The sequence below is a fragment of the Heptranchias perlo genome, chromosome 12 (genome assembly GCF_035084215.1).
Source record: "Heptranchias perlo isolate sHepPer1 chromosome 12, sHepPer1.hap1, whole genome shotgun sequence".
NCBI classification, from domain to species: Eukaryota; Metazoa; Chordata; class Chondrichthyes; order Hexanchiformes; family Hexanchidae; genus Heptranchias; species Heptranchias perlo.
Genome location: NC_090336.1, coordinates 56,384,211 through 56,397,336, shown reverse-complemented (window position 1 = coordinate 56,397,336; position 13,126 = coordinate 56,384,211). Strand labels below are relative to the sequence as shown.

At 43.5% G+C, this 13,126-nt stretch overlaps 1 protein-coding gene across 1 annotated transcript in view; it reads left to right on the top strand.

Annotated features, from left to right (window-relative positions):
* shank2b (SH3 and multiple ankyrin repeat domains 2b) overlaps positions 1-13,126 on the top strand; it is a 680,429-nt gene that overhangs the window by 134,198 nt on the left and 533,105 nt on the right. Inside the window, exon 10 of the mRNA XM_067994155.1 lies at positions 12,365-12,431. Within this exon, the coding sequence (XP_067850256.1) occupies positions 12,365-12,431 (67 nt within the window). The remainder of the gene's footprint in view (positions 1-12,364; positions 12,432-13,126) is intronic.

Genomic DNA, 13,126 nt, shown 5'->3' with positions numbered 1-13,126 from the left:
ACACCAGTACTGTATCAGTGTGTGAATGTACACCAGTACTGTATCAGTGTGTGAATGTACACCAGTACTGTATCAGTGTGTGAATGTACAGCAGTGCTGTATCAGTGTGTGAATGTACACCAGTACTGTATCAGTGTGTGAATGTACACCAGTACTGTATCAGTGTGTGAATGTACAGCAGTGCTGTATCAGTGTGTGAATGTACACCAGTACTGTATCAGTGTGTGAATGTACACCAGTACTGTATCAGTGTGTGAATGTACACCAGTACTGTATCAGTGTGTGAATGTACAGCAGTGCTGTATCTGTGTGTGAATGTACACCAGTGCTGTATCAGTGTGTGAATGTACACCAGTACTGTATCAGTGTGTGAATGTACACCAGTACTGTATCAGTGTGTGAATGTACACCAGTACTGTATCAGTGTGTGAATGTACAGCAGTGCTGTATCTGTGTGTGAATGTACACCAGTGCTGTATTAGTGTGTGAATGTACACCAGTACTGTATCAGTGTGTGAATGTACACCAGTACTGTATCAGTGTGTGAATGTACACCAGTGCTGTATCAGTGTGTGAATGTACACCAGTGCTGTATCAGTGTGTGAATGTACAGCAGTGCTGTATCAGTGTGTGAATGTACACCAGTGCTGTATCAGTGTGTGAATGTACACCAGTGCTGTATCAGTGTGTGAATGTACAGCAGTGCTGTATCAGTGTGTGATTGTACACCAGTGCTGTATCAGTGTGTGAATGTACACCAGTGCTGTATCAGTGTGTGAATGTACAGCAGTGCTGTATCAGTGTGTGAATGTACACCAGTACTGTATCAGTGTGAGAGTATACACCAGTACTGTATCAGTGTGAGAGTATACACCAGTACTGTATCAGTGTGTGAATGTACACCAGTACTGTGTCAGTGTGTGAATGTACAGCAGTGCTGTATCAGTGTGTGAATGTACACCAGTAGTGTATCAGTGTGTGAATGTACAGCAGTGCTGTATCAGTGTGTGAATGTACACCAGTACTGTGTCAGTGTGTGAATGTACACCAGTGCTGTATCAGTGTGTGAATGTACAGCAGTGCTGTATCAGTGTGTGAATGTACAGCAGTACTGTATCAGTGTGGGAATGTACACCAGTACTGTATCAGTGTGTGAATGTACACCAGTGCTGTATCAGTGTGTGAATGTACAGCAGTACTGTATCAGTGTGTGAATGTACAGCAGTACTGTATCAGTGTGTGAATGTACAGCAGTACTGTATCAGTGTGTGAATGTACAGCAATACTGTATCAGTGTGTGAATGTACAGCAGTACTGTATCAGTGTGTGAATGTACAGCAGTACTGTATCAGTGTGTGAATGTACAGCAGTACTGTATCAGTGTGTGAATGTACAGCAGTACTGTATCAGTGTGTGAATGTACAGCAGTGCTGTATCTGTGTGTGAATGTACAGCAGTGCTGTATCTGTGTGTGAATGTACAGCAGTACTGTATCAGTGTGTGAATGTACAGCAGTGCTGTATCTGTGTGTGAATGTACAGCAGTACTGTATCAGTGTGTGAATGTACAGCAGTGCTGTATCTGTGTGTGAATGTACAGCAGTGCTGTATCTGTGTGTGAATGTACAGCAGTGCTGTATCTGTGTGTGAATGTACAGCAGTGCTGTATCTGTGTGTGAATGTACAGCAGTGCTGTATCAGTGTGTGAATGTACAGCAGTGCTGTATCAGTGTGTGAATGTACAGCAGTGCTGTATCAGTATGTGAATGTACACCAGTACTGTATCAGTGTGTGAATGTACACCAGTACTGTATCAGTGTGTGAATGTACACCAGTACTGTATCAGTGTGTGAATGTACAGCAGTACTGTATCAGTGTGTGAATGTACACCAGTGCTGTATCTGTGTGTGAATGTACACCAGTACTGTATCAGTGTGTGAATGTACAGCAGTACTGTATCAGTGTGTGAATGTACACCAGTACTGTATCAGTGTGTGAATGTACAGCAGTGCTGTATCTATGTGTGAATGTACACCAGTACTGTATCAGTGTGAGAGTATACACCAGTACTGTATCAGTGTGAGAGTGTACACCAGTACTGTATCAGTGTGTGAATGTACACCAGTACTGTATCAGTGTGTGAATGTACAGCAGTACTGTATCAGTGTGTGAATGTACAGCAGTGCTGTATCTGTGTGTGAATGTACAGCAGTGCTGTATCAGTGTGTGAATGTACAGCAGTGCTGTATCAGTGTGTGAATGTACAGCAGTGCTGTATCAGTGTGTGAATGTACAGCAGTGCTGTATCAGTGTGTGAATGTACAGCAGTGCTGTATCAGTGTGTGAATGTACACCAGTACTGTATCAGTGTGTGAATGTACAGCAGTACTGTATCAGTGTGTGAATGTACACCAGTACTGTATCAGTGTGTGAATGTACAGCAGTACTGTATCAGTGTGTGAATGTACAGCAGTGCTGTATCTGTGTGTGAATGTACACCAGTACTGTATCAGTGTGTGAATGTACACCAGTACTGTATCAGTGTGTGAATGTACACCAGTACTGTATCAGTGTGTGAATGTACACCAGTACTGTATCAGTGTGTGAATGTACACCAGTGCTGTATCTGTGTGTGAATGTACACCAGTACTGTATCAGTGTGAGAGTATACACCAGTACTGTATCAGTGTGAGAGTGTACACCAGTGCTGTATCAGTGTGAGAGTGTACACCAGTACTGTATCAGTGTGAGAGTGTACACCAGTACTGTATCAGTGTGAGAGTATACACCAGCACTGTATCAGTGTGAGTATACACCAGTACTGTGTCAGTGTGAGAGTATACACCAGCGGCATACCACTGTGAAAAGCATTGTAAAACTTCCCTTACGTTAAAAAAAATAAATTGAAATAAAGTGAATCTTTAATTCTACACAAGTGCTATATTAGTTATTTGATCAGCTGCAGCTGTAGTGTGTCACAGGTACCTGGACCTGCACCTAAAGTGCTGTAAGCTGCAGGGCTACGGACCGGGTGCTGGAAGGTGGGATTAGAATGGGTACCTGGTTGTTCTTCGAGCCGGCGCAGACACGATGGGCCGAATGGCCCCCTTCTGTGCTTTATCTTTTCTATGGTTCTATGGTTCTGGGTGAAACAATGAATCCTAAACAAAAACAATATCACAAGAAAGAAAGAATTTTCATTTACATAGTACCTTTCATATCCTCAGGACGTCCCAAAGCACTTCACAGACAATTTTTTATTCATTCATGGGATGTGGGCGTCACTGGCGAGGCTGGCATTTATTGCCCATCCATAATTGCCCTTGAGAAGGTGGTGGTGAGCCGCCTTCTTGAACAGCTGCAGTCCATGTGGTGAAGGTTCTCCCACAGTGCTGTTAGGAAGGGAGTTCCAGGATTCCATTAATTACTTTTGACGTGTAGTCACTGTTGTAATGTAGGCAACTGCAGCAGTTTTTTTGTGCACAGCAAGATCCCACAAGTAGCACTGAGATAAATGACCAGATAACCTGTTTAATGGTGTTGGTTCAGTTGCGAATGAATTTCCCAAGATGGAAACCCAATCCATTTAAAATGAACAGCATCTGCTGCAAGCAATTGATTTACTATTGAACTCAGCTTGTTGTGGCTGGAGAGTAAGAATTTTATTTCGAGGTCAACTCGTTCACTAGGGGTCAGCTGTTTATTGCCTTTTGTTGTACATTGATTATACACGCAAAAAAAATGGAAGAATCTACATGGGTTATTGCCAGCAAAACGCAATTGAAAATTCAGAGATACGACGGCAATATAAAATAAATGGTACAATTTAAAGGGGGTGTAGGAACAGAGGGACCTGGGGGTGTACATATACAAATCTTTGAAGGTGGCAGGAAAAGTTGAGAAGGCTGTTAAAAAGCATACAGTATCCTTGGCTTTATAAACAGGGGCAAAAGCAAGGAAGTTATACTAAACCTTTATAAATCACTGGTTAGGCCCCAACTGGAGTATTGTGTCCAATTCTGGGTACCACACTTTAGGAAGGATGTCAAGGCCTTTGAGAGGATGCAGAAGAGATTTACTAGAATGGTACCAGGGATGCAGGACTTTGTTGATGTGGAGAGACTGAAAAAGTTGGGATTGTTCTCCTTACACAGAGAAGGTTAAGAGAAGATTTGATAGAGGTGTTCAAAATCATGAAGGGTTTTGATAGAGTAAATAAAGAGAAACTGTTTCCAGTGGCAGAAGAGTTGGTAATCAGAGGACACAGATTTAAGGTGATCGGCAAAAGAACCAGAGACGACATAAAGAAAGAATTTTTTACACAGCGAATTATTTAATAATCTGGAATGCACTGCCTGAAAGGGTGGTGGAAGCAGATTCAATAATAAATTTCAGAAGGGAATTGGATAAATAGTTGAAGGGGAAAAATATGCAGGATTATGGGGAAAGAGCAGGAGAGTGGGACTAATTGGATCACTCTTTCAAAGAGCCAGTACAGGTACGATGGGCTGAACGGCCTCCTCTGCTGTATCAATCGATCATTCTTTGATAAAATAACACCTCGGGATACACCACACGAATGCTCGAACCATCCATCCCCAGCTCCTTCCTCTAATGTTTAAGGAGATGCACTAACCCGTTTACTTTAAATGACTGATTACATTAAGTGACGAAGGTGTTTGTTAATCGGTGACCCAACAGCACAGTTTCAGGGCTAGTGTTTTAATAAAGTCCAGTTCACCTACTCCGTATGTACAGAATGGATTTTATGTACTGCACTAACTTCAAAATAGCGATTACATTTCTGATAAGTGGAATTTCTCGATACTAAAACAACAAGTGACAGTCAATTTGGATTTCCAATTGCTCAAATGTTTGTCTCCTGCTGTTCTTGTTACGTTGCCAAGTATTGACTGCACCCATATCCGAATCTGTGACTTTGAGTCCTATTGGAGACTGATGTTATTACCCACCTGTCACATAAGTGATCGCTGGATTAGAATTCTCTGTGCCCAATCCATGCTCTGAGAAGTTGAAAGAGATTTCTGTCCCATGGAGAGTGAGGCTGAATTAGCTTCACAAATTCACTTGGCAATCTGGTATAGGGCTGCCATCCCTCCAGGATTGTCCTGGAGTCTCCAGGAATTAAAGATTAAATCTGAAGGGCACTCCTACGAGCAACACCCGGGAGAAAAATTGAGGAATGATAGCATTGTTTTCTTTTGAGTAGCCAACATTGTCTTTCAGAAGTTAGGATAAGGGGTCCCAGGAGTGTTTTTGTATTTGCAGGGGATGTCCAGGACTGGACAATTATTTCCAGGTGATCCCAGAGAGTCAACAGTTTCAGGACTGGTCTAGAGTTGCCAACAATGGTTGGACGTATTTCTGGAGGTTTCATCGCATGACCTCCTATCTCCAACCGCCCCGCCTTCACCCGCCATTGGTCACCTGACACATCCATCCTCGCGTGTACCACCTTCCTATCCCAACTGGAAAACGGACAGACTCTTCACTGCTTGATTGGATGATTCTTGACTGTGAGTCAAACAACCATTTCTCCTCCCAACTCCAATAACTTTTATAACTAATAAACAAAAGTGTTCAAAGAAAATGGAAAACACAGACAATTTTTTATTGCCCTATGATTTTTTTTCTCTTGGGTTGCTCGCAGCAGTGTCCTGGAGATTCATCTTTAATTCCTGGAGACTCCAGGGCAGTCTGTGAGGGTTGGCAACCCTAAGCTGGTTCCTCGGAGTAAATATTTGCAGGGATTCCCAAAAGTGTGTAAATATTTGCACAGGGTCCCTGGGAGTATGACAGTATTTGCAGGACGCCAGGAGTGAATGTCTATTTACAGGAGGTCCCTGCAAATATGCCAGTAGTTGCACAGGATCCCTGAGACTGTTTCAATATTTGCACAGGATCCCTGGCTGTGTGGCAGTATTTGCCAGGGGGTGGGGTGGTCCCAATATAATCAATATACCAAGACTCCTTTAATCTGTGTCTGACTAACTTGATTGAATTTTTTGAGGAGGTAACAAGGAGGGTCGATGAGGGTAGTGCATTTGATGTAGTCTACATGGATTTTAGCAAGGCTTTTGACAAGGTCTCACATGGCAGACTGGTCAAAAAAGTACAAGCCCATGGGATCCAAGGAAGAGTGGCAAGCTGGATCCAAAATTGGCTCAGTGGCAGGAAGCAAAGGGTGATGGTCGACGGGTGTTTTTGTGATTGGAAGGCTGTTTCCAGTGGGGTTCTGCAGGGCTCAGCACTAGATACCTTGTTTTTTGTGATATATATTAATGATTTGAACTTAAATGTAGGGGGCATGATTAAGATACCAAAATTGGCCATGTGGTTGATAATGGGGAGGAAAGCTGTTGACTGCAGGAAGATATCAATGGCCCGGTCAGATGGGCAGAAAAGTGGCAAATGGAATTCAATCCGGAGAAGTGTGAGGTAATGCATTTGGGGAGGGCAAACAAGGCAAGGGAATACGCAATAAATGGGAGGATACTGAAAGGTGCAGAGGAAGTGAGGGACCTTGGAGTGCATGTCCACAGATCCCTGAAGGTAGCAGGACAGGTAGATAAGGTGGTTAAGAAGGTATATGGAATACTTTCTTTTATTAGCTGAGGCATAGAATATAAGAGCAGGGATGTTATGCTGGAACTGTATAAAACATTGGTTAGGCCTCAGCTTGAGTACTGCACACAGTTCTGGTCACCACATTACAGGAAGGATGTAATTCCACCAGGGAAGGTACAGAGGAGATTTACGAGGATGTTGCCAAGACTGGAGAAGTTTAGCTATGAGGAAAGATTGGATTGGCTGGGGTTGTTCTCTTTGGAACAGAGGAGGCTGAGGACTGATTTAATTGAGGTGTACAAAATTATGAGGGGCCTAGATAGAGTGGGAGAACCGTCACCACACGGACTGCAGCGGTTCAAGAAGGCGGCTCACCACCACCTTCTCAAGGGCAATTAGGGATGGGCAATAAATGCCGGCCTCGCCAGAGACGCCCACATCCCATGAACGAATAAAAAAAAATATTTCCCTTAGCAGAGAGGTCAATAACCAGGGGGCGTAGATTTAAAGTAATTGGTAGAAGGATTAGAGGGGAGCTGAGGAAAAATGTTTTCACCCAGAGGGTGGTAGGGGTCTGGAATTCACCGCCTGAAAGGTTGGTAGAAGCAGAAACCCTCAACTCATTTAAAAAGTAGAATCATAGATAGAATCATAGAAGTTTACAACATGGAAACAAGCCCTTCGGCCCAACATGTCCATGTCGCCCAGTTTATACCACTGAGCTAGTCCCAATTGCCTGCACTTGGCCCATATCCCTCTATACCCATCTTACCCATGTAACTGTCCAAATGCTTTTCAAAAGACAAAATTGTACCCGCCTCTACTACTGCCTCTGGCAGCTCGTTCCAGACACTCACCACCCTTTGAGTGAAAAAATGCCCCTTTGGACCCTTTTATATCCCTCCCCTCTCACCTTAAATCTATGCCCCCTCATTATAGACTCCCCTACCTTTGGGAAAAGATTTTGACTATCGACCTTATCTATGCCCCTCATTATTTTATAGACTTCTATAAGATCACCCCGAAACCTCCTACTCTCCAGGGAAAAAAGTCTCAGCCTATCCAACCTCTCCCTATAAGTCAAACCATCAAGTCCCGGTAGCATCCTAGTAAATCTTTTCTGCACTCTTTCTAGTTTAATAATATCCTTTCTATAATAGGGTGACCAGAACTGTACACAGTATTCCAAGTGTGGCCTTACTAATGTCTTGTACAACTTCAACAAGACATCCCAACTCCTGTATTCAATGTTCTGACCAATGAAACCAAGCAAGCTGAATGCCTTCTTCACCACCCTAACCACCTGTGACTCCACTTTCAAGGAGCTATGAACCTGTACTCCTAGATCTCTTTGTTCTATAACTCTCCCCAACGCCCTACCATTAACGGAGTAGGTCCTGGCCCGATTCGATCTACCAAAATGCATCACCTCACATTTATCTAAATTAAACTCCATCTGCCATTCATCGGCCCACTGGCCCAATTTATCAAGATCCCATTGCAATCCTAGATAACCTTCTTCACTGTCCACAATGCCACCAATCTTGGTGTCATCTGCAAACTTACTAACCATGCCTCCTAAATTCTCATCCAAATCATTAATATAAATAACAAATAACAGCGGACCCAGCACCGATCCCTGAGGCATACCGCTGGTCACAGGCCTCCAGTTTGAAAAACAACCCTCTACAACCACCCTCTGTCTTCTGCCGTCAATCCAATTTTGTATCCAATTGGCTACCTCACCTTGGATCCTGTGAGATTTAACCTTATGTAACAACCTACCATGCGGTACCTTGTCAAAGGCTTTGCTGAAGTCCATGTAGACCACGTCTACTGCACAGCCCTCATCTATCTTCTTGGTTACCCCTTCAAAAAACTCAATCAAATTCGTGAGACATGATTTTCCTCTCACAAAACCATGCTGACTGTTCCTAATTAGTCCCTGCCTCTCCAAATGCCCGTAGATCCTGTCTCTCAGAATACCCTCTAACAACTTACCCACTACAGATGTCAGGCTCACCGGTCTGTAGTTCCCAGGCTTTTCCCTGCCGCCCTTCTTAAACAAAGGCACAACATTTGCTACCCTCCAATCTTCAGGCACCTCACCTGTAGCTGTCGATGATTGAAATAAGTACCTGGATGTGCACCTGAAGTGCCGTGACCTACAAGGCTTCGGACCAAGTGCTGGAAAGTGGGATTAGGCTGGGTGGCTCATTTTCGTCTGGTGCGGACACGATGGGCCGAATGGCCTCCTTCTGTGCCGTCAATTTTCTATGATTCTATGAATCTCCAGTGTAGTTCAGCAACTAATGGGTGCAGCCATTTCTAGAGAAGCAGTAGCTGGTATTGCAATATTCAAGCTGTCAGCAACATTGCACCACTGGTGGCACATTCTGTTGTCAAAGTCTTTGATCGTACCTCTGCTCAGATAGGTATTATATCGGGTAGCACAACAGAAAATGGATGAAAGCACTGACCCTGGAAAGCAATAGAAATGAAACTCTATTGTGTAGATTGTGTGGGGGCTTCAATCTGATGTCAAATTATGTGATTTAAAGAATTCAGTCATCTTGAATGTAAACACTTTGAAATGTGTAAGGAAGGCAGTGTTACTGACTCAAATATGAAATGGCAAATGGAGCTTTCTAGCTCATGGGCGCTCAATTTATTTTAGAGCCAGTACAGTAGAACTTATACAGCACAGAAGGAGGCCATTCAGCCCATTGCGTCTGTGCCACTCTTTGCTTGATCTTTGAGGGAGCAAGCCATTTTTTTGTATTTTAAGCTGCAGAACAGGTTCATTTTTTATGGAAGTATGCTAATCTTCATTAAACGAACGTAAATAGCTCAGAATATCTCAACAGTGTCATGATAAGTGGAAAAGGATTGGCTTGTGGGTTTATTTCTGACCTCTGTTCGCAATCAAAGTTACCTTGGCCAAAGATATAGCCTGTCATGCTGCACTTTTAAAACGATTGTCATCTGTTCCACAAAATGGGCAAGGGGGAGGGGGCTTTAAGAAAAGAAGAGCTACTGAAAGAACTCAATTTGGCAGCAGTGACCAAAATTATCACTCAGCACAATGTCAAAAAGCTAAATAGTTATTGGTGAAGCTGAATTTTTGACATGCTGAAAATGTCAATGTGTCATTTCTCTCCATGGATACTGATTGACACACTGCGTGTTTCCAGAATTTCCTATTTTCACTTGAATGGCCCAGCCATTTCCTTTTTCTCGCTCTCTGGAAAGAGAACGTAAGAGAAAACATTTGCAAACGTCATTGCCAGCAAAAGAGAACTAGATAAAACAGAACAGAAAGAGGACAAAGACAATGTGGGAAAGAGGAGAGAAGAATGATATATTCATGTTACTTGGTATAGCCCTTGTGATACATGTAAAGAAAGAAAGACTTGCATTTATATAGCACCTATTATGACCTCAGAACGTCCCAAAGCGTTTTACAACCAATGCAGTACTTTTTAAAATTGAAGTGTAGTCACTGTTGTAACGTAGGAAAACTTGATTCTTTCGCCATATTTGTTTTGGCCTGAATATTTGCCTCTTATGACTGAAAATCCCATACCAAAGATTGTCTGATATTGGCAGCTTAGTGAGTTCCATAGGCAGGAGAATCCGTGTTCAAAGTGTTGTCGTTGGGATTATGCTCACGCTTTCATGATGGTTGCAACTGAGGCACAACTGTGGCAGTTTTTGTCTTCTATCAGCAAGAGTCTTCCTTTGGCCTGTCAATTCTTCCTGTGCTCCTCTGGTCAAGCTGACAGCCTGTTCAACTCTAACTGCTGTTTCAGACGATGGACTCTGGTAGGCCAACCTCATTCTATCCATTGACCTTCATGCCTTTGGACTGTACAGAGCCCAGTGACAAGGGATGGAAGATTCCTCACAACCTGCCAAGCAAGCTGCAATATTCCATTGCTGGGTGGTTATGGTCTCAAGGGAAATTCTGAACCTTAGAAAGTAAAGACAATGGTGCTGACTCTCCGCTGAGGGGGGGTCTCCCCATCGTCCGCCATAACTTCAGCAGAAGAGACGAGGAAGCCTCGGGAAAATGGCGTATAGTGTTTACACCATTTTCCTGGGGTTTCTGTGGCTCTTCTGCAGATGATCGGGAGAAGCCCGTGGAAATTCACCCCCTCCCTGTGGAAATTCACCCCTCCCCCCCCCCCCCCACTGTGGAAATTCACCCTCCACCCCCCCGCGGAAATTCACCCTCCACCCCCCCCGCGGAAATTCACCCTCCACCCCCCCCGCGGAAATTCACCCTCCACCCCCCCCCGCGGAAATTCACCCTCCACCCCCCCCCCCGCGGAAATTCACCCTCCACCCCCCCCCCGCGGAAATTCACCCCCCGCGGAAATTCACCCTCCACCCCCCCCCCCCCCCCCCGTGGAAATTCACCCCCCGCGGATATTCATTCAGCCTTGTTTCTTCATGGCTGCCACTCCTCTAGTGGCTTTCTCGAGTAATCTCCACCCCCCCCTCCCCCCGCCCAAGTGTGTAACTGATATTTAATGAGCAATCTAAATATTTTAATTGAAGGCAACATGACGGATTCATAGACTGGAGATAGGTGGTGTGGAAAACATTACTGACAACAGTTACTGAATCAGTATTCTCCACACTAAGAAAACAAAAGTCTTGCATTGATATAGCGCCGTTCATGACCTCAGGGTGTCCCAAAGTGCTTTACCGGCAATTAAGTACTTTTGAAATGTAGTCACTGTTGTAATGTCGGAAATGTAGCAACCAATTTGTACACAGCAAGATCCCACAAATAGCAATGAAATAAATGACCAAATCATCTGTTTTAGGTGTTAAATGTTGACTAGGACACTGGGGAGAACTCCCCTGCTCTTGTTCAAATAGTGCCACAGGATCTTTTACGTCCACCTGGGAGGGCAGACGGGGCCTTGGTTTAACGTCTCATCCAAAAGACTGCACCTCCGGCAGTGCAGCACTCCCTTAGTACAGTATAGAAAGTGTTAGCTGAGATTAGGTGCTCAAGTCTCTGGAGTGGGGCTTGAACCCAAAACCTTCTGACCTAGAGGCGAGAGTGCTACCAACTGAGCCACCGTTCACACTTAACACTGAAGATAATGCAATTACAACTTCCACCACTTGTTGCCGATCCACCATAGCCTGTTGCAGCCTGGTGCCATTTTGCTGATAAATGTGGCAAACCCAACAAGGGATGATTTACACTCAACATCTGTTCCAGCTTCTCCCAAATGTATGAAAGAAATAAGTGCCAGTCAGTGAATGATGAAGGTTATGGTTTCTCTTACTAGGTATGAGAGTAGGTAAACAATATTTATTACGGACTGTAATGGGGGAATCCTTTACATTGGAACAACATCCGTTTACTGGGCTGGAACAATGCTTAATAAAAGTGTATTGTCAGTATTAATAACTCAGTTTTTGGTATGAAAAATGCTGTCAGGGTTTTATTGATGGTGATTTAGCAAAAATGTGAATTAATTTTTAATTTTGCAACCATTCTATTGATTGTGATTATATTGCACACGTTACGTAGTAAAATGGGTTATTTCAATTTGTGATTTAAATAAAACATTGTATTGAAGATCTACTAATAATGTATTGGTTTCCCCTGTATGATGTATTGCCATGTTACAAAATAGATTTTTCAAAGCTTCCATGCTAATGGATACTATGTTGAGGTTGTAAAGCAAATTCAGTGCTCAACAATTTAAGACTTCTTGTCAGTCGGGATGATTGTACAATCTGTTTTGCAGGTGGCTATAATTGCGGGGAACTTTGAATTGGCTGAATTTATCAAGAACCACAAGGAAACAGATATTGGTAAGTCAAACATTGAAGCAAGGCAGCAGGAGAAACGTGATGCAGTCACGATTAAAATTGTGCCTTTTGTTTACGCTTTAGAGTGACTGATTTCTTTAATCACAGAAAAGGTTACAAATTATGCCTGTTGATCAGCTGCTGGAAAGAGTCGTGATTGTTAGCTCAGGTGATTAGATGGCATAATTCTGAAAGAAAGGCAACAAAAAGGATTTGTATTATTGGCATGGAGTGTCTGCTCTGGGCGCAATCGGGAAAATGAGCCCGGAATGCGCTGGACATGGCGTCGGTTTTGCTGAGGTGAATTTACGCCCAAGTTTCCATGAATCAGTGCAATCGAGCAGCGTTATCGATTGTAATCGATTATTGACTGGGTTGAGTGTGGATTGATTCGGGAAAGCCAGCATGGATTTGTTAAAGGCAAATCGTGTTTAACTAACTTGATAGAGTTTTTTGATAAGGTAATAGAGAGGGTCAATGAGGGCAATTACAGTTGAATGTGGTGTATATGGACTTTCAAAAGGCGTTTGATAAAATGCCCCATGGTAGGCTTATCATCAAGATTGCGGCCCATGGAATAAAGGGGGCAGTAGCAACATGGATACAGAATTGGCGAAGTGACAGGAAACAGGGAGTAGTGGTGAACGGCTGTTTTTCGGATGGAGGGAGGTGTACAGTGGTGTTCCCCAGGGGTCAGT